The sequence below is a fragment of the Nannospalax galili genome, unplaced genomic scaffold, assembly GCF_000622305.1.
Source record: "Nannospalax galili isolate Female #2095 unplaced genomic scaffold, S.galili_v1.0 scaffold553, whole genome shotgun sequence".
NCBI classification, from domain to species: Eukaryota; Metazoa; Chordata; class Mammalia; order Rodentia; family Spalacidae; genus Nannospalax; species Nannospalax galili.
The window spans coordinates 166,120-187,029 of record NW_008336313.1 but is presented as its reverse complement, the minus strand read 5'-3'; the positions used below and the strand labels follow the sequence as shown (position 1 = coordinate 187,029).

The 20,910-nt window shown below is 41.7% G+C and overlaps 1 protein-coding gene across 3 annotated transcripts in view; it reads left to right on the top strand.

Moving 5' to 3' along the window:
* Nucleotides 1-16,542, top strand: part of Dab1 (DAB adaptor protein 1) — a 423,873-nt gene extending 407,331 nt beyond the window's left edge. The window contains exons 13-15 of one of the 3 annotated variants that reach the window (XM_008831023.2): nucleotides 81-208; nucleotides 562-672; nucleotides 13,197-13,458. In XM_008831023.2, the coding sequence (XP_008829245.1) occupies nucleotides 81-208; nucleotides 562-657 (224 nt within the window). In that variant the 3' untranslated portion in view covers nucleotides 658-672; nucleotides 13,197-13,458. Of the gene's footprint in view, nucleotides 1-80; nucleotides 221-561; nucleotides 673-13,196 lie in introns of all 3 variants that reach the window. The other 2 variants (XM_008831022.1, XM_008831024.1) reach the window with 2 other exon arrangements.
* The last annotated feature ends 4,368 nt before the right edge of the window (nucleotides 16,543-20,910 follow it).

The following is a 20,910-nucleotide window of genomic DNA, read 5'->3' as shown; positions in this document are numbered from 1 at the left end:
AAGATCCCAACGATTTCTGTGCCATGTAACTGATTACAGCCATATGCTTACCACATTCTTTTTGCATGTTCTCTGTGTAGCTCCAACTCCAGCCCCTAGGCAGAGCTCTCCATCCAAATCATCAGCATCCCACACCAGTGATCCTACCGCAGATGACATCTTCGAAGAGGGCTTTGAAAGTCCCAGTAAAAGTGAAGACCAAGAGGCTGTAAGTGACCTGGTTGGTAGTTCTGTTATGTTTTTCCTTAAAACTAAAATGTTCATATCTGAAAGGGGCCATGTAAGAGGAAGCTGGCACAGAAGAGAATGCTGGCTCCAAGCTGAGGTTCAAAAGGGTTGCTGAAGGGGCTTTCTTTTACGCTCAGATGTATCAGCCAGAAAACACTGTCCTTTTGTTAAGTTGTTTCAAGCTCCTGCATTTGGGTGGTGGCATCCTGGGATGGAAGTCTCCCCCTCCTCTAAAATAACTGACTGTATATGTCATATGAATATAATCTTAGTTGCCTTACATTTTCAGTTGTTGAAAAGAGAAAAAAAAAGTATTATCTTCTTGTGTTCTAGCCTGATGGATCACAGGCCTCCTCCACCAGTGATCCATTTGGGGAGCCCAGTGGTGAGCCCAGTGGCGATAATATAAGTCCACAGGACGGTAGCTAGATAGCGCAGGCCTGGGTAGGTATCTGTCCTTTTTAATCTCCTTCACCCATAAGATTTTCCCTTTGCTTGTTCTTCATTTCCGAGTCATCGCCCCAGTGTTTGTGCTGTGTCTCCTTGCCTGTGCTGTTTGGAGGTCTCTGTGCCAACCATCTCCCCTTGCCTGCACTGTGTTATAGTGTTCACACCATCTCCTTGCCTGAGCTGTGTCACCAGTTACCACTGTTGATACGATCCCCCCTTGCCTCACTTCTACTGTGCACTGTGCTTTTTCTTGTGGATGAATGACCTTTGATATACACTAAAAGGTAGGCTTGGAGGGAACAGGGAATAGTTCCACTGCTTAATTAATGTTATACCTTCTGAGTGGGTAATGGCAACGAGCTCTCATCAACACTGCTTAGTGTGGACTGAGTTTCTAAAAACGGCAGCACTCTGGGATGGGCATTCCATCCTCCCTGGTAATTTCCTAGTAAGATGTAGTCTTTTAAACAAAATGTCACTGCGTGTGCGTGCATGCCACAGATCTGAAGAGGTCACCAATCAAACACAGTAAGAAGTCAGACTATGAAACAAAAACAAGCGATGCTTGAAATAAGATTGATCAAGATATAAGATCATAGTAATCCTTTCCATCTGGCAGAAAGGGCCGTATACCCACTTCCAGTCCGACAGAAAAATCCAAGGCCCAAAGACATGTGGTGCCACTCGAGGCTCTGCTTTTTGCACCTGTGTTGCATTCTGTGGTTTGCCACCAAATCACTTCAGATTCCATCAGCATCTACTTAGAGAGAGGTGTACTTACATTTACTAGAAGTGACTTTTGGCACTTGAATTTCAATACATCTGATTTGATCGAAAGAAAGGCTGATGAAGCGAACCTTCTCAGGAGATAGAAGTATATGCCTTGTTACCCAGATGTGATTTCTAAGGTCAGCCCTTGACAAAGGTATTCAATTTCCAGATCTTGTCCCAGTTTTCCATAAAGCCAAATCCAAAAAGCTTCTTTTAGTCCAGAACAGCGTGATCAGAGCCATTACTAGGGTAAACTGCTTTCACTGCTCATAAATGGATTGTGTGGCAACCTCAGAATCATTCTTGGTCCGCCCATAAGTTATTTTGACAGTTATTGAAAGCTAATTCAATGTTTTGAAAGTGCATTTTGCTAATAGATTTTATGATTAAAGAACTTAACATGCTATATTTTTTCATAGTTTATATTAGTACAACATCATGTAATAATACACCATGCAAAAACACTAGTACTTGTTTCAAATTCAGGGGCAGGTGAATCTCTTGAGTTTGCTGTCTCGAAAAATAAAGTCAAACTCAGTCTCTCAAAACTATTTTGAGAGCTGGTCTATCAAAAACAAAGTCTATGCTCTAGGAAAGGAAAACTCAAGAGATTAGAGGACATGTGCTCAAGAGGTTTTCTACCTCATTTGTAACTGAAATTCTTCTAGAAAACTAAGATGACTTGCATGGTTTGCAGATCAGTGTATAAAACCCTCATCTTCATGAGCCTTATCAGCTTGAGACAATTATGCAAGCCAAACTTTCACTAGGCTTTGGTCTGCTCCGTGTTTGCTTCCTCTGGCTTCCCAGTCTGTGGCCGGATTGTACATGGACAATGCATGGTGTCATGCCAAGAGCTCAGGATTTGGAACTTGAGTTCAAATCTTAACTTAGCCGCTTAATAGTGGGAAATCTTAGACAAGAGACACTTCCTTTTCTGAGTGCTGATGTCTTCATTTGCTAAAAAAGGTTATATTATCTTTGATGCTAGCTAACTAACAAAATAAAAATCCAGTCTGTATCATGGAGTCAGACCCTGAGAACTCAGTTTGAAACCTAGTGTGGCTTTTAGAGCGAGGTCTTCAGGACCCAGGTTCCCCCCTTTTCACCCGTGCCATGTTGCTCAGGTTCCACAGTTATTCTCTAACTTTCTTTTGCTTCACTTAAAAACTAGGGCTAAAAATAATATCCACCTTATAGGGTAAATTCTTGAGGTGGTATGTGGAGTTCCCAGTGCAGTGTCTGGCATATAGAAAGTGCCTGATATAGTGTAGCTGCTAGCACCAGCACCACCGTCATCACTACCACTGCCATTACTGCCATCACCATTATCACCACCATTGTCATCATCACCATGCCCATCGTCAGTCACCACTGCATTCATCATCTCTACCATTGTTATCACCACCAACATTATTACCACCACTACCATGCGCAAAACCACCACTGTCACCATCACTATTATCATAACTGCCACCATTATCACCATCAGCACTGCCACCATCACCACTGTTACCAACACCACTTAACATCATCAGTTTACCACTGTCAGCACCATCACCACCACTACCATCATAATCACCAGTCACCACCATCACTACTATCAATTACCACCCTCATTATCATCACCATCACTCTAACCAACACCACTGTTATTGCCGCCACCCTCATCATCCCTTCACTAGCGGCATACAACTCTCACCACCACTAGCATCACAACCATCACCATCCCTCTCATCACCATTATCACCATTATTAATATTATATGAATTTAATAAATGTTAACATTCTACATCCTTAGATTTTAAACATTTAGCCCTTACGTTGAATGAATAAAACCACCAACTGGGAGGTTTTGCTTGATACCTTCTGCTTTTAGTTCATTGATTTTCAATGTAGAGATAGAGAGAGGGAGTAAAGCTTTTCCAGTAGCTCTCTGACTGACCTTGTCCCATAATCAGTATAATCTCAGTTTCAGCCTCCTAGGCCATTCCTCACTCCCCACCGGAATAAAGGCAGTCTTAGATTCACATTTAAACCACAGTGAGAGTTGGCTCCAGTGGCGCATCCTGTAAGTCCAGGAGTCCTAGCACTTGGCAGACTGAGGCAGGGGGTTTGAGAGTCCAAGGCCAGCCTTGAATTTTTTCTAAAAAAAGAAAAGGAAAAAGAAACATGGATAAATCACAATGAAATCCCCTTTGGGAGTTCAGCGTGGCCATTTCACAATTCTCAATCAAAAACTATGCCATGGAACAGACGCCCACCTTGCAGGCAGATCCCTTATGACAGTCGTGGGGGAAACCCACACAAGTGTTTGCAGCCCCCCACCCGTCAGTGTCACAGCAACACAAACCAAATGTGATCTTTCTGTCTCCATCCCCTTAATCCATCCACCCAACTGGAAATTTACAGACTGTAATTTTGGTGGCTTCGCAGACACTTAGAAAAGGGATTCCATGAAGAGAAAGTTATGTGCAGGCCTTTATTTCCCCTCTGCTTTCATGCAGTGGGAAAGCTAAGTCCCATCCTTCTTATCACTCTTGCAACCACTATCTCCAGCTGGTTTTATTAGAAATAGCCACCCAGTTCTGAGCAAGCAGGGATGACATCTGTTGATAAGTTAAAGCCATATAGCTCCAGAGTAAGAGGAAACAGACAGCCTCTGTCCTTGCAGGTGAAGGCTTCAGGGCCAATACCAGACATTTCTGTTTTAGCAATAAATGAAAATATCTTCATTTTTTTCACTTTCTCTCCTACTTTTCCATCTGGGAGAATCACATGTCTTTGAAAAACTGAGTCAACAGGGGCAAAAAAAGAACCAAAATAATATTATAATGGCTGGTGTGGGAATGGCAGGTAATTTGTACTTCACTGATGTGTTGCTGGAGCAATTTTAAGGGCGAAATGTTAGCTTTTGAAGAGATGAAAGAAAAATGAAAACATTTATTTGGTTAAATGGCTAAGTAAATAAACTGCCTATCAGACTTTCCCAGCTGTCAAGTCAAAGTAACATCTGTAACAATGGGAATTGTTTGGTCTGTCTCCCTTTGTAACAATAGATACTGCCATAAATAATAAGTCCCTGTCATTTTGTTTAATACTGATCTTCATAGTGGGAACCCAAGGCATATAAAATATTACCTGGTAGACTTCTAGTGTTCAAGAGAAAAGAAAGCTGAAGTTCAAATGCTTTTGGATGGGGATATGAAAGAAAGAAAGAGAGAAAGAGAAAAAGAAAAAGAAGGGAAGGAGGGAATGAGGGAGGAAGGAAGGAAGGAAGGAAGGAAGGAAGGAAGGAAGGAAGGAAGGAAGGAAGGAAGGAAACAAGGAAGGAAACAAGGGGACCAAAGTCTGAATGTGGCTGCAAATAAGTGACCGTAGCCAAGCATGGCTCCCCATCATGTGAGAAGGACCAGTAATTATACCAGCTCCCTGTCCAAGAATTGCATGATATCATGAATACAGAAGTAGTTGGGGGGAATAGCTCAGTTGGTAAAGCACTTACCATGATTTCAGCACTGACGTGGCGGTATGCCCTTGTGATCCCAGTGCTAAGAGAGAGGGACAGGAGACTCCCTGGGCTCAGTGTTCAGCTAGCCTAGCCTAATCAATGAAACCCAAGTCCCAGTGAGAGACCCTGTTTCAAAAAATAAGGTGGATGGCTCCTGAGGAACAACACCCAAGGGTGACCTCTGTTCTCCAAACAGGCCTATATATACACATGTACACACTTGAATATACACAGAGACAGACAGAGACAGAGAGACACAGAGAAAGAAAGAGAGGGAAAGGCAGAGCTATTTAAAAAATGATGTCATGGTTGGCTCCAGTTGTCAAATGGACAAACGTGGGAAGAGGGAACTTCAGTTGAGGAATTTCCTCCATCAGATTGGCCTGTGAACATACCTGTGAGGCCTTTTCTTAATTGTTGAGTGATGAAGACAAACCCACTGTGGGTGGTGCCACCCCTGGGCAGGTGGTTCCAGGTTACGTAAGAAGGCAGGCTGAGCACAGGCCAGAGAAAGAAGCCAGTAAGCAGTGTTCCTCCATGGTCTGTGCTTCAGTTCCCGCCTCCAGGTTCCTGCCCTGAGTTCCTGTCCTGGCTTCCCTCAATGATGAACTGTGATGGAGACATGTAAGCCAAATAAACCCTTTTCCTTAAGTTGGTTTCAGTCAATGTTGTGTCACAGCAATAGAAAGCAAACAAATGACATTGGGTAGAGGTTAAGACAGAAGGGACATGGGAGGTACAGAAGAAGAGATGAGCTGGAGTGGTACTGGAATGCAGAGCTAAGTTATTCCAGTCACTATGCACGGAACCCTGAGAAGCAGGCAAGCAAGTATATTCTGGGACCAGCTGAGCTGGAGGTGCTCAAGAGACAACCAAGTAGCAGTGCTCGTAGGGTCTCGACATCAGAAGAGAAATCAGGATAGGCAAGATTTCAACATAGTTTTCAACCATTGGAATAGCTGGTTCAATATGCTGAGCATCTAGACCAGAGGTCAGCAGGCTGCATTGTGCTTGCTTTGTAGGCTACACAGACAGTTGCAACTCTTCTGCATTTGTGAGTAGGAAAGTTACAAAGGCAAGGCATAGACGAGTGGAAGTCACTGGGTCATACTCTGTAGAAAAGCAGACAGCTGCTAGAATCAGCTAATGAGCCCCTGATGGCGATCACACAGTGATTCTAGAGTCATTCTATAGAAGCAGTCCCAATGCCGTCCATCTACTACTGTTGAAGTATACTTAATAATTTCTCATGCCACTCAATTCAGATTTTTTTTTTGCTCCTGTTTCACAAATATGACAAGAAAGGAAAAGAGGTAGTACTTGCTAAAATCCTAGGCTAGGATTAGAATTTGGGAGCAGATTAAACAACTCAGAAGTCCTCTAGCAGGTCCATGTACCTATGTTTCTGCAACATTTTCACTTAATAAATGCCGGTGTGTGGCTTTACCTCTGACCTTGGGTTTCCCCCTTTGCAAAACATTTGCCACAGATTCATGCACCTGCAACATTTTAGAAACCTCTAATTTGCCCAAACTCATTATGTGTGGAAGAACCAGACCTCAGTTAAGATCTTCCAAGAGTTCCCCCTTTTTCAGGCTGGCCTCATTCCAAGATAAACAAGAAGACAAAAATGCCTAAATTATGCTGACTTCATAATAGAAGACCATTAGCTCTAGATCCAGGCCCTACTGCTGGTGACCAGGAGCTTGCTCAGAAAAGGCCTTCAACAACCCCACTGCCATGGGTGGTGCATTAGATGAAGAAAAACAAGTTCACTGTCTTGACCAATGCTACGTGAAGATAAAAAAATGATGTATGTCAGGCCATGCAAGATGTTTGTTCCCATGTTTGTTGCTGGAGAAATGCAATATTGATCGGAACATGTAGAGACCACCCCTGCCTGTCCCTGTATTCAGGCGGTACATGTCTGGTTCGCTATGCAGAGTTCAGTACCCAGGACCCTAGGTAGGTTGTACATTTGACAACATCAGTCTCTAGGTATTATTAAATCCTTCCTATATTTTGAAGGATTTTCTACCCTAACTTAATCTAGGCTTTCAAGTGGAAAGGTATCAAGAATCTTTGTTTGGGTGTTTTCTTTGAAAGACTCCGACTGCTTGAGTGCTATGTGAGCTCACTTCTATGGGGTAGGTATGATAAACCCAGTTTTACAGATAAAGAGGCCCAGACAGGTGAAATGCTTGCCCAAGCTCATGCAGGCAGTTAGGCAGAGGCCTGAGACTTTTCTCATTATCAGTCCTGTGCATCGTTCATGACCCATCCACACATGCATTCAGATAGAACTTTGAATCATTTCATCTTTATTGCTATGCACATGACTACCCCATCTTTCTGTCTGCCAAGCTAGGGAGTTGAATGCCACCATGAGGTGTTAGTGCTGAAAGGCCAAGAGGCCTAAGTTTCTGTGTGTACAAGGTAATGCTGAGAGACCCAAGCTTAGCTCCTATCTGGCCCCTAACTTGGACTGGTGCTACGTCCACCCCAGCTCTCCAGCTTGGCCATTGATGCACTTGTTCAGCAATCAGACAGCATGGAACATCATTGACCTCATGTCTAAGACCATCTTTCCCAGCACACAGTGTCTTCCCTCGAGGAGCGAAAGCATACTTCTTTTCACATGCCTTTGCTACATGTGGTCAAGCTTTCCAAATCAAATACAACAAACCTTAAATAGGGATGAAATAGCAAGCACAATTTAGGCTGCTTCCTGTAAAGTTTCATTATAATGCAATTCAGAAACTATTTGCCCTTGTACTTTACATCAAAGACCCAGAAACAGGAGGAAAACCAAGAAATGACCTAGAAATGGAGTTCCAAACCCAGGCTGCTTCCCAGCTTTCTGCTGCCCCCCATCCTAGAAGTCTCCCATGTGGGAACCTCAGTTTCTTCATGCAGGACAGATGCTGTCCAACCAAGGCCCTTCCAGATTTGACCTTTGCCAAGTGGATGCATATAGTTAAGGGACAACAGACCTGGCTATGTTCCCAGTAAACTCTAGAAAAGGTAATCTAGAGTGAGGTGGTCAGAAGCAGATCCAATTCCTGGTTCTGGGATAGGAGTTGGATGAGAAGGACTCAAGGGAAGTACTTAAAGTGAGCAAATGCTCAGTCAGTCACAGTTGTCAAAACTCATCAGATTGTATATTTACAATGCTTATCCCCCAGTGGATGCAAAGCACTCTTGCTGAAGCTGATTTAATAATGATGCCACCTATACTGTATGAAAATTGCAAAAGTTCAATAAAAAGTGAAAAGAACAAAAAAATCCCTTCATATTATTATAAATGGCCAGTAAACATATATAAAGACGACAAACTTTAGTCATTTGAGAACTGCATATTTAAACCAGAATGAAATCCTACACACACAGCCACAAAGAGTGACACCACCATCCTTTGGTGAGGCTGGAGTTTGCTTTCTCTGATACCATATAATCCCTTTGTCAGGTTTGTATAATATTAAATGTACACAAATTAATTTTTGGTAATTTTGCTCATAGACATATTTTAAAGAATTGAAAACCTAAGCTTAACCAAAGGTTTGCAATGTGGATGTGTAAAGTACCTGTATCATTTAATAATGCTAAACTGAAAAAATTCACGTCCATCACAATGACTTCAGTAAGTATATATGAATAAAGTCGTTAATAGTAAAATTAATGTACTCCTAAATATACTATGAATGAACTAAAAACATTCTTTTGAAAAAAAGACAGACACAAGGCTACATGCTGTGTAATTCCATTCTGTAATTTTTGAAAGATTCAGAAGCAGTCCATAGTGAGAGAAAGCACACAGTAGTTTCTGACACCAGAGTGAAGGAGAGACAGGCAGCAACGAGGAAAGGGGGGTTGTGTATAGTGTAGATTTTTTTCAAGGGTAGTGGATATTCCCTGTATTTTAATGATATTATATTCATTGTTGGAAGAAATCATTTATAGTAAGGTATATTTTATTGTTGGGAAACATTGTAGTTCAATAAAGTAGATTTTAAGAATAACAGTCAGACATGGTGACGCATTCTTGGAATCCAATACCCACAAGACTGAGCCATATCTCAATTTTTTTTTTTGTCTTTTTGAGACAGGGCCTCCCTGTAGCCCCAGCTGGCCTGAACTCGCTATGTAGACCAGGTTGGCCTTGGACTCACAGAGATTTGCTTGCCTCTGCCTCCAGAGTGCTAGGATTAAAGGCCGTATCTCAATTTTGAGGCCAACCTGGGCAACATATCAAGGTGTTGTCTCAAGTAAGTGAATAAATTCATTGATATAAATGTATAACATTTAATATTATAACAGAACTCTGTTAATCATATATTCTGTTACTTGCTGCTATGTTATGTCATAAATCATTATGTCTTAAGAATCTTTCCTTGGGGGTGGAGAGATGGGTCTGTGGTTAAAAACACTTGCTGCTCTTCCAGAGAACCTGGGTTCAATTCCCAGCACAGGATGACTAACAACCATCCCAGTTCCAGGGCATCTCACACCCTCTTCTGGACTCTGAAGGCATTGCATGCATGTGGTATACTTATACACATGCAGGCAAAACACTCGTGCTCATTAAAATAAAAATAATAAACAATTTGTCTGTCTTTTGTTTTTGAGACAGGGTCTCCCTGTAGCCCCAGCTGTCCTGAAACTCACTATGTAGACCAGGTTGGCCTCAAACTCATAAAGATCTGCCTGCCTCTGCCTCCCAAGTGCTGGGATTAAAGGCATGCGCCACCACGCCCGGCTGAATAAAATATTTTTAAAAGAATCTTTTCTTCAACACTAGCCTGTAAAGATTTTAACCTCTCATAGTCTATGATAAACTGTGACTATATAGTGCCATTAATAATAATATTATTATTAATAATGAGAACTGGTGAATACATAGAGATGGAAAGTGCATTAGAGGTTTGGGGCTTGGGGTGAGGAATGAGGAGTTAAGCTTAATGGATATAGTGTTTTTATTTGGGTGATGAAAGAGTTTCAGAAAACTTAGTGATACTTACACAGCCTTAGATATGTCATTAATGCCACGGGACAGTAAAATTAAAATAGTTAAAATGGCAATTGTTGTTACTTATATTTTAAACCTGTAAAAAAATATTTAAACCTAAAACAGACTAAAGTAAAACCTGGTTGTGACCAAGCTCAGATGACTGGGTAGCTGTGGACAAGTCACCAAGCTGGGGAGCCAGGGCTGTTTGCAGTGCAGTGGGGACAGGAACTCCTTGGGTATCACAGCCCACAGTGAAGAGTTCACATAGACCATGCACATGATGTAGCAAAGTCCTTCATAGCCTGGGAAAGTTTGGTAAGCATAAGCTCTTATCACTGATCCTGAGATCACTTGGCTGTTGTACAGAAACATGTAATTCATTCCTGAAGAGTAGGGCAGTCTATAACAGGGGAGGTCTCTTACCCACAACGGCATTGGCAGGATCCTCTGTGCAGGAGTCAGGAGGTCTGTGACCAGCAAAATCAGATACATAGTAAAATTATTGTGACAGAGGTAAAAAGATTTTCCTTTTTTTAATGTGATTCATGTTGACCTGAAGGTTGAGCTTTGATTCATGGCTAGAAGGAGCATTTATTAGCTAATGGACTACCAGACTAATGGGCTCGTCTGCTCAGCTAAGGAGCTTTGACTTTACCCTTTGAAGGATTTGAAGCAAGCCAGAGATGTGGTACTATCTTCCGAAAGCAAACAAAAAGCCTTCTGTGGCTTTCTATGTTCAAGTGTGATTCCATTTAGGCTTTTCAGAATATTGAAAATAACTTGAAGTCTCCATCAGGACCCTGCCAGAAGTCAGGCTGGAAATTTCTGGATCAAATGATTTTTTTGCCCCCCTCTGGTTCTGACAGTCTAAGATTCTGTAACAAGGAAGGTAAAGCCATTGCCAAAACGCATAATGCATCAGAGTGTCAGACTTTGGGATTATCTGCTACTCGGGGTTTTCCACACCACTGCTCCCCTTCATTAGTGGGGGTAATTGAGAGCTGACTGCAGTTGTTACCACTGTTGTGATGGGTATTTGAAGCCAGATTCCGGCAAGCAGGAGCTGTGTGAATATTTATCTCAGCTGTAGAAAGTTAATGCAGCGCGGCATTAATTACCCTGTCTGAGTCCGCTGTCGTCTTGTTTCTAGGTGTCATTTTCAGTTGGATAAATTAGGTTCCAAAATTGGAATAGAGCAAATTGTAGGGTGAGATCAAGGCAGCTTGACTTCTCAGAGCAGCCAGAGAGAAGGAGGGGCTGAGAAAGCCCATGAAGGAAACATTGGGGTACATAGGTGATGAAAATATTTACTTTCCAGTTATTTTTTTAAACAAATTTTTTATTCCACCTTTGTTTACTCAGTGCATCCCAAGCTGTAGAAAATGTGTGCACACTCACTCACACACACACTCACACACACACACGGGGGTGGAGAAAAGTTCTAATTTATTCTTACAGCAGTATTGGAACTAGTTCAGATATTGAAAGAGAATAGATTAGATACTTAATAGATCATCTTGCTATAGATTTTGATAAATTCAACCTTATGAAAATAAAGCCAAATTGAAGTGTATTGAAGACAAAGAGATCAGAATATCAAAGAAAATAGAAACTGTCATAGTCATACCCTAACCAACAGATTCCCACTGAGGACCTACTGTGCCATGTTCCTGCGTGTACATGGCAGAAGTGGCAGTTGGGACCCCACGGAGTTGTGGAGAAGGCTGGGCTTCCACTCTTCCTGTAGTGAGTCGGAAGAAGGATGGCATTTCCTCTTTCTAGTTGCTGGGGTAGGGTGAAATTCGTGGATGGAGCGTGGAAGAGCCAACTCCACTGTATTACAGAACGGAGTGGCCAGGACAGAAGTTCCTTCTGCCTAGGAGGGTACCCCATAATCAGTCCTAGAATGTGATGGCTCTGGTGGTGGCAGTCCTGAATTCTACTCTTGCATACTTCCTTAGTACTGGTGACACTGGGGACTAAGGCTGGGCTGCAGATCGGTCATTTGTAGAATGATGGGCGAGACATTCCCATTTATAACAGACACTCTTGAGGCTGCACAATCCCTCTGAACTTCCGGATTTATGTGCAAAATGGACAGAAAGAGTAAGAGCCACTCCCAGGACTATTGGTGGATAAAGTAGGACCTGAAGACACTGCAAACTCAAACAATTCTACAGATGAGAGGACCTCTCTCTCTTTTTCTTCTTCTTTCCCTTTCCTCCAGTACTACCAAATATTATGCTAGATACTTTCTGTGAATTGTCTCCACTTTTCTCAAGTACTATGCAGGATTAAACAATGCTAGTCCCATGTTGTGGTTGGATAAACTGAGACTTAGAAAGGATAAGTATCTTGCCCACATCACACAGCTTGTCCAGCTCTTTCTACTATGCCTTGTTATTACTCTAACAGGGAATCAGCTTCAAAACCAAGGACAAAGCTGGAGGAACTAAGGAGATAGCTCAGTCAGTAAAGTATACCACACAAGCATGAGAACATGAGTTCAATCCCCAGTGCCCACATAACAAGCCAGGCATATTGGTACATGCTTGTAATCCCAGATCTGGGGAGGCAGAAACAAGTGGATCCCTGGGGCTCTCTGGTCAGCCAGACTAGCCTACTTGGTGAGCTCCAGACCAAAAAGCCCCTGTCTCAAAAAGCAAGGTGGGCACCATGTGTCTGGAACTCTGAGGTAAAAAACAAACAAACAAACAAACAAACAATAAACCAAACAAAAACAAAAAAGCAAGGTGGATAGCACATGCAGAATTACACCCCAGGTTGACTTCTGGCCTCCACATACATGCACATACATGTGCACATACATCAGCACATATATATATGCACATACAGAACTCTTCCTTTCTCCCTCTCTCTCTCTCTCTCTCACACACACACATATATATATATACATACATATATAAGCACATACAAATCTCTCCCTCTCTCTCTCTCTCTCTCTCTCTCTCTTTCTCTCTCTTACTCTCTCTCACACACACAGCTGGATGAGTCATTCTGAGTCATTCTTAGGGGTGATAAAAATGTTGGTATGCACCATGCATAAAGAAGGGATGTGCAACAAGATAGGACAATGCAAAAACAATCTAAGGTCATTCATCATCAGCTGTCACCTTTCTGTTTTTATTCCCAAACCCTCCTTCCTAAAGCCATCTCAAAACCCTCGTGGTAGAAAGCCAGGCCTGACTTTTGTGCCTCTCTTCACAGGAGCCAGAGCCTCTCTATGCGCAGATCAACAGACCTAAGAAATAGCATCAATGTGAGCTCGTGGTGGGTGCTTCAAGACTGGCATGGAAATCAGCATCACGACAGGCTCTCTTCTATCTCTCGCCTCACCTCATCCCACAGAGAAATTCATAATCACCAATTGAACTGTCCGAAGAGGGAAAGAAATGTTTTTGGCAACCTATGACAGATATTTATGGCAGCACAAAAACAAAAAACACAACACCACCCCACAAAAGTATTTTTTAAAAACCCACACCCAACGTAAAGTCACCAGTCAAGCAAATGCTAACCTGACAAAGATCCTGAGCTCTCTCAGCTGGGTTTAAGAAGCCTGTGGATGTGAAACTATTATTGTGCTTTTGTTTTGCTCTCTGTTGACCACTGTAGAGACTGCGGATCTGGAGTGGCAGGCCTCAGAGAACTGCAACCAGGTCGACACTGACTCGTTTTATGCAAAAGCAGGGGATCCTCATGACCACCGCATCGTCATCTATATGCCTTTGGCTGTGGTGACGTGTCATCGTTCCGCAGGGCCTGGTCTGCCATTCTGTCTAACCCCTTTCCTTTCTTTGTCATGTTTGAAAATTAATAGGTGTACAAATTTTGTATTGCTTTTGGCTTTTTTTAGAAATGGGTGAAGAAGTCTAACTGGGGTGGGGGGTGGGGAAATGTCACCTCTTATGAAGTGAATTAACTTGAAATCACAAGACAAATAAGTGATTGGTTATTCATTATGATCAAGAATGTTGCCAAAACAACCCTTTAGTTATGCTACATCGTGGTGAAGAAAGACAGTTTTCAGTAGGAACCTTCATTCTGTGAGCAGGAAAGGACATCAAATTCCATTGATGAGCAAGATGGAAAATACGTCCTATTTCTTCAGATGCTCTAAACCCTGAGTCCAATAAAATGATATTTTTATTTTTCTGATACTTCGCTGCTGTGGTACTATGCAGACAAGTGTCTTCTCCACGTGCCATTTTCAAAGAAAAGTCATTTGCCAAATAATTCTCATACAATTCTGGTAATGTGGTTTTTGACCAACTTTCTAATGGAACAATGGTAACAAAAATATTCAGTATAACAAACTGATCCTGTGGTCAAAATGGTTCATCTCTATCTCTTTTTGTACATCGGAAAATTCAAATGGGATTTTTATTTTCTAACTTGAAAAGAAAAACCTTACCATTAAACTCTTTAACTAAGGGAAATGGCTTTAAGGAGTTCTAATGAAAAAAAAAAACTTGTCAGCTTTTTTTGTAAATATAAATGTCAATGAAGATGCTTTTTAATAATACCATTACACTGTAGAGAAGGTAGCAGATTGAGTGCAAGGTGTGACAAGTGTGATGTATGGGGCTCACTTTCCACATGTTATTCCAGAGCAAATGATAGGTGATCTGAGTTCAGAGACAGCTGGCAGGCAGCAGTGAACCAACCAATCAGCAGCTAGTGAACAGGAAGGGGCGGGGCGGGCTTCATAGCTGGCTTTTCCTGAAGAGTCCTCACTCTAAGCTCAAAGTAAGAGAAAGGCAGTTCACACTTAGAAGACTTGACCTTCCGATTTGGGAACTCTCCCATCTCTCCCACTTACTGTTCCATAAATCACTGGACTGATTGTACATGAAACAAAAGAATTTCAGCTTCCTGTTTTTACACCTATGAAACAAAAATGTAGTGTTCAGTTCATATCTTTAGCACACGACTTTCATAAAGAATCTATATATTTTTGCCCTATATGAAATTGTTATACAGGTCAAATGTGTTTCTTAAAGCTCCTATGCAGTTGTGGTATGTTGGATTTAGTGATTTAACACTAAGAAGGAAACCCAAGAATCATGGGATTAAATTTGGAGGTAATTATTATGACTCAGTTTTAAAATTTGAGCAGTAGAACTTACCTTGATGTGATTCATTGAAATAGACCCATGTGCTTTAGTGTCTTTGTATCAATAGAAACTATAAAATGGTTTTGGAAGATTGATTTTAAAGTGACTGTTCACACAAAAATCATTATATGACATTAAGATGATTGTTATTATTTGAAGCCCACACTTTACAGTCCGATTGCTGAAATCTAATTTTTCCTCAGATACATAAACAGACCACATGCCCATTAGAAACTGTATGTAAATGTTCCTCTACTTTGGAAGGTCCCAGGAACCAGGGAAATGTGAAAGGCCATTGACCACCCCCAAAGCTGCTGCCTCTTGGTACAGGATTTCTCCAGAAACATGCATCCATCCTTGTAATGCTTAGGTGATCCTCTCACATGGAGGAGAAGTGGGAAGGTGTGATAGCTATGAGAGTTGTCCTGAAAGCACTTCGGTTATTCTGAAGAGTTATCAAGATAGGCAGTTTCCCAGAAAGCTGCTTCGGTCATGTGGTGTCTGATGCTGATGCTATACAAGTGGTGCTATCCTCTCCCTCAGTATGGCTGTCTGAGTTTGTCCTACAGTGTCACACCCTTATTCCAATTCTTTGGGTTGCTCCTGACACACTCAAAGTGAACTCTGGCTGATATTGTTCCAGGAACACTGTCTGCAGTCAGTTTCATAGGAGGGTGTCATCCTTCATTGGACATGACTGAAAATGTAACTGGCTCAGAACTTAGGGAGATGCCCAGCTGACATTAAAATGAGGGAAATAAAGTCGAGATTTTTTTAAAACTGCCATCTATATTCTCATTGGAAGAATTTTTATTTTTTTCAAGCACCATTTGGTGAGCCCAGAGCCACCATACCCTATCCCAGGAACACAGTGACATGTCCAAACAAGAGCTGAGGTATCAATACCAAAAGAGCGTGGGGATTCTGCACAGTTCCGGTTAGATCAATAGAAAACCCATGTGTACAACTCTTAATTCCTCATCCTCCCCTAGCACTAAATTTGTCACTTTAAATTTTGAAACCAGGGAAATGCCACCTGTCATTCTGTCCCCATTCCCCATAGCTCTTTGATCTTTACATGACTCAAGACTTTTTTGATAGTGTGTACTCATCCCAGTGTCTACAGAAACCCCATCATGTAATGGACCGGGCACCTTCTTTTAAAAAAATGTTTACTCTCTGGGTTTGGTTCATTTCAATTTCTGTGTTCTGACACATATTTTTTTAATAAAGATGAGAAAGAGAAAAATGACTGTTGCAGTATGTTTCTAGACCTACTTTAACTTTACCTCAGATGACAGTTTGTTAACATAAATGGACACATTATTTTTAACTTTATGTACAATGCATTCAACAGAACAGCAAAATTTTTAGAAATTTTCCATTAATTTCTGTAACATGCCATGTAAAACTGTTACAAATAAACATGTTTGAGAACAGCAGCTTAGCCTGGTTTTATTCCACAAGGTTCCAATGGATGATCAGGTGATAGGTTAGAAGAGGAAGCCATTGCTGTCTTAAGTTTCTATCTGACCAGAAGACAGCCTCTGGTTCCCTGGTCTTGAGCTGGAAAGAGCCAGCTTCACTGAGGTTTAGTTCATGTAGAGGGTCCTGCAGGATACAGGCACCTGCTGCCCTTGGGAATGGAGCTAGAGAGAGGCAGGAAAGCAAACCTTGGGTAGATGTGGTGCTCAGACCACAGGTACTATGGAGCTCTCAAAAGTGGGGAACACCCTCTATGGATTGCTGTCTCCTAAAAGAATAATAGTAAAGTCTAAAATAATAATAAAGTGGACTGGAAAACCAAGGTTAGCTGAGACTGCTGTAGGATTTCTTCCTCATCATTTGAAAGCCATTTGCTTTAAGGGTCCTAAGAAGCATGTAAGCTCTTTCACGTGTTCCACACATTCACATTTTTAGAAAGTCTGAGTCTGGGGAAGAGGGACTTTCATGCATATTGACGAACCAAGAAGCACATCCATATATTAATGTGCATGTGCTTTTTACTCTGTAACTAAATCAGTTTACACATCCAGTTATGAACCAGATTATAATTAGGTGATCGAGATGCCAAAACTCATGTCTATCTAGCAGTAGTTGTGCTAATGATTACATAAACACAAACCCTCGGTCTGGCCTTGTTACACTGAAGGTGCTAAACAGATGTTATCACCAACTTTGGGAAAAGGAAAGAATGGGCTTAGATTCCAGCAAAGTAAATTTGGAGCAGACAGGAGAAATGAGTCCCATATGGGAAGAGATGTTCTTCCTGGGGGGAAGAACCGGAACACGTGGCAGCTTGCCTTAATGATAACGCCAGTGCTCACTTCCTGAGGAACCGCTGTGGCCCTCATGGGTCCTAGATGCTTTGCACTCTTTGTCTCTAGTTTCTTCTCTAAACAATCCGAAAGAGTGCAGATCATTACGAAAATGCAGGCAAAGGAAAGCTGGGATACAGAGCAATTAATTTCTCCATCTTGCAAGGAGAAGCATGGAGATTTGAATTCTGAGTCTCTCTCCTTACAGATTTCAATTTGTTTTGTTTTGGTCTTTTTTTTTTTTCCTTTGGTCTTTTTGAGACAGGGTCTCCCTGTAGCCCCAACTGTCCTGGAACTCACTGTAGACGAGGCTGGCCTCGAACTCACAAAGATCCGCCCGCCTCTGCCTCCCAAGTGCTGGGATTAAAGGCGTGCACCACCACGCCTGGCTCACATTTCAAATTTAAAAGTAGTTAGAGTCAATTTTATAAAGCTCTACATAGGATTGTTGGGAAACACTGACCTCTGTGTCTCTCATCCCAGACCCTAGTTGACCTTTGGTAGTAATAAGTTAGGTTTCTAAGTTTCTCAAGGTTAAAGTAAAAATAAAAGATTCTTGATCATTGCTCTCTAAAGTTATTAAACACATACTTGCTTCTTTAGTTAGCACCTTAGAAGAGGTGGATGTGCAAAAGATAAAGAATAAACCCCTTTATACAACTAGTTCAAGTTGAATTGAAACCAAGCCCTAAAGATTCACTTTACTAGCCTAAATGAATCTTAAAGAAATGAAAAATTAAAAGGTGCCCTATTTAACTGTGAGGCGTATGCCAAAATAAATCAGGCAGACATATCTGCCTTCATTCTAGGCTTGAGAGCAAACCCTTGTTTTGACAGCGAATGTTTTTTGTTTTACTCAAGAGTGACAGTAGGAATAACGCCTAGAATAAAAACAGGTTTCATTGAAATCAACCTTCAAAGCACTGAAAGCTTTTAAAAAGATGTTTCAATTCAAGGAAAATGTGAGCAACGGTGCCTCAAAGATGTGGAAGTGGGGCGGGGGGAGGAGGACACAGATGTGAACAGTTTCCCAGCCATTCGGTGACCAGTTCTCAGTGCCTATACTGCAGTATGAGCTTAGTCACCAGTGTTTGCTCCTGCTTTGTTGGGGCCACTTATTTCCCAGCCATCATTTCCAAATCCTGTGCAAAGCCTGAGAAGAAAGAAGCATCTTCCCAGTCTCACAGGCTGAGAGACTGAATCTGAGTCTTGGAAACAGCTCTGGACCAATGGCAAAGGCTGCTGCCGAGCCCGAGCCCCTGTCCTCTGTCCTGTGGTGGTTCTTGCTGCAGTGTCACCCTGCTCAAATCCTTCTATTAAACACTTAGAGTCCTTCTGTCTTCAGTTCCAAGTTGTGTCCGTTATATTAGAAAAATCACACTACACGTTACCCTGTCTGATTCGGTACAGAAATTGATTCCTAAGTCAAATGATTGTAGTTGTTTTAAAACAAAGAGGAAAATCCGGTTTTATTCTCAAGAACAGTAACAACACTAACCCAATCCAATGAATATTTAATTTCAAAACAAAACCCTCACACTCACTTTATCTTCCAAGGCACAGAGATCTGAAGAGGAGCTTTTTTGAACAGCCCTCCTGCTCATTCACTGCGGAAGAATATTAATGACTGTCAAGTGGAAAATGTCTAAATAGTCTTGTGAGACAGCAGCCTCTGGTGACTTGGGTCTTTAATCTTCTGAACAACCTCTTGCCACTTCTGTCATTCAGTCGGGGGTCACTGCTTAGAATGAGGAACGAGCAGCATGGCTAGAGCTGGAATGAGCAGGTCCTGGAGCTGGCAGATTGTCAACAGTAAAATGCCATGCCATCTCTCTCCATACTGTGCTGCTGGTGGTAGCAGTTCTGCTATACCTAGCCTTTGAGGCAGGTGAAGAAACAAAGTCTCTCACATTTCAGATAGCGGGGACACTCACCTAAGGGCTTGGGGCAGTGGGTGAGCTCAAGAGTCTGGGACATTAGTGAGTTATGGAAAGTTGTTCCCTCTTTCCCTCTTTTGCCTTTTCAGATCTTCATGGAAGGAATGAGAAATGTGGTCAAGCATCCCATAGCCATGTTTATCCCTTCAGGATACAGGACATCATGGCACAGACTGAAATGTAGGAAACCTCGTCACTGCCTCGCCCCATGTTCGTCAGACAAATGAGGCGAATCAAGGATAGATATTAGTTTTCTTCCCATTGAGCACTAAGCTTAATCAAAACCTGGGAAATAATGTGTCTGAGCAAGTTGCCACCCTCTGCTTGTTATCTGTCTCTTTTCTCATCTTTATGAAGGGCATTGTAGCTATACGGGAGTCATAGAGAATAGACTGTAGCTCTGAGCCTTGAAAAGTCTTGCTTTAAATTCTGGCTCTTTGGTTTGTCAAGCTGCTCAGCCTCAGACAAATAAATCACTTAAGCTCTCTGGGATTCATATAAGCAAAAGGGCAGTTATGAGAAATAATTTTGATAATTCCACACCCGCAGCATAGTAAATGTTCAATGCACATGGCCTGTTGTTATTATCAAAGAAAGGCTACGAGCTGGGTTGTATTTTTGTGCTTCATTCTTTCACTTTACACTTTCATACCCATTATCCAAGCACAGTAACTCTGAAAGTGTGCAGAATGCAGAGTGGTTATTATCCTTTTATTATCAAAGAAAGACAAAGAAGTATAGGCCTATGGCTTTGAAATTTTTCACTGTCAATTTTTAAAGCAAAAATGTGTCATGGATTTATTCATACAAAAAAGAGTCATTAAGCATATGTTATATATCAGCTTCTGTGATGAGCACTGGAGATTTAGAAACTTCAAACAAATGCATGTGTGACTGACACTACTTCAAGAAGTTCAGAACCTGTTAGAGAGAAAGTAAATTAGTAAACTATTGTATGATTGATTCTGGAATAGAGGCTTGTGCTAATGCTACAACAGTATTGGAAGGCTGAGAGGGAGTATGGAATGTTGAACCTGCTCTTAAGGATGAGTAAGCAGGAGCTCAGCATGAAACGATCAGTGTCAGTGGATGGAAGTGCAGGAGCAGAGCTGGAAAGGTCAGTGCGGACGGGATGCCTGCAGCAGCAAGAAGGGAAGCCAGGAAATGAAACCCTAGTGAAGCTATCGAATCCCACCAAAAAAAGTTTCTCAATTCATATTTCAAAGTGAGAATAGCAAAGCATAAAAGAGTGCTACAAATGATAGCCTCATCGTCCTAATACATAATTAGAAATTCTATATTAATAGCAAATCAAACACAGCCGTAAACCATGACTAAATAAAGTTGATTCTTGGAATACAATTAATAGGTCAAGAGAGACCAAGCTGTCAAAAGACATCTGATAAATTCATTAATCTCCTAAAGAAACGAGAGAGTCAGGCCTAGTGGTGCATGCCCCTCGTTCTCGGGAGGTTTAGGCAAGAGGATCACAAGCCCAAGGCTAGCTGAGGTTACAGAGTGAGCTCAAATCACTCAGTAACTCAGTGCT